Source organism: Lagopus leucura, unplaced genomic scaffold (assembly GCF_019238085.1).
Source record: "Lagopus leucura isolate 7727_CA_CO unplaced genomic scaffold, USGS_WTPT01 33993-0_obj-0_obj, whole genome shotgun sequence".
Lineage (NCBI taxonomy): Eukaryota > Metazoa > Chordata > Aves > Galliformes > Phasianidae > Lagopus > Lagopus leucura.
The window spans coordinates 1,053-2,102 of NW_024964208.1; the positions used below are offsets into that span (position 1 = coordinate 1,053).

A 1,050-nucleotide genomic window follows, 5' to 3' on the forward strand; every position below is an offset into this window, starting at 1 on the left:
CCCCCCCACAAACCTCTCTAGACCCCTCCCCTAATTTTAGGCCTTTGAACCAACTTGGCCTTGACGGCTGCAGGCGCAGCGGGAGAAGGAGCTGGGCAACGAGGCCTACAAGAAGAAGGACTTCACCACCGCCCTGGCGCACTACGACCGCGCCGAGGAGCTGGACCCCACCAACATGACCTACATCACCAACCAGGCCGGTGAGCGGCCTGCCAGGGATGGGGGCAGCACCCCAAAAAACGGCTCCTTCCTCCTCCCCCCCCTCACCCACAACCCGCTCCCCCCTTACAGCCGTCTACTTCGAGAAGGGCGACTACAACCGCTGCCGCGAGCTGTGCGAAAAAGCCATCGAGGTGGGCCGGGAGAACAGGGAGGACTACAGGCAGATTGCCAAGTGAGCAGAGCGCGCCTTTTGGCTGGGGGAGGGGGGGAGCACGTTGGGGGGGGGGGGGGCACCCCGTCACGTTGCTCTGCTCTTCTCTTCCCCATCCCCGTCCCCAAAACACAGAGCGTACGCCCGCATCGGCAACTCGTACTTCAAGGAGGAGCGCTACAAGGACGCCGTGCACTTCTACAACAAGTCCTTGGCCGAGCACCGCACGCCCGACGTGCTCAAGAAGTGCCAGCAGGTGCTGCTGGGTGGCTCCGGGGGGGGGGTTATGGGGGGCAGCAGGGTGCAGACCCTCCCCCAACCCCACGCTGTGTCGGACAGGCGGAGAAGATCCTCAAGGAGCAGGAGCGGCTGGCGTACATCGACCCCGACCTGGCGCTGGAGGAGAAGAACAAAGGCAATGAGTGCTTCCAAAAAGGTGAGGGGTGGGAATTTGGGGGCAGTGGGGGGTCCCCCAAACGCAAGACTGCCCCCCCCCCCCCCCCCCCTTCCCCTGTCCTCCTTCCCCCCTCCCAAAAAAGGGGATTACCCCCGTGCCATGAAGCATTACACCGAGGCCATCCGGCGCAACCCGCACGATGCCAAGCTGTACAGCAACCGTGCTGCCTGCTACACCAAGCTGCTGGAGTTCCCACTGGCGCTGAAGGTAGGGGGGCACC

General features: G+C 64.1%; 1 protein-coding gene across 1 annotated transcript; it reads left to right on the plus strand.

The window, feature by feature from the left end:
• Positions 1 to 73: 73 nt before the first annotated feature.
• STIP1 (stress induced phosphoprotein 1) lies at positions 74 to 1,037 on the plus strand (the record flags this gene model as incomplete). Its single annotated transcript, XM_042891916.1, has 5 exons — positions 74 to 200; positions 292 to 394; positions 509 to 629; positions 713 to 809; positions 913 to 1,037. Coding segments are annotated over 5 exons (573 nt in total), but the record flags the coding sequence as incomplete, so codon positions are not given.
• Between the last annotated feature and the right edge of the window lie 13 nt (positions 1,038 to 1,050).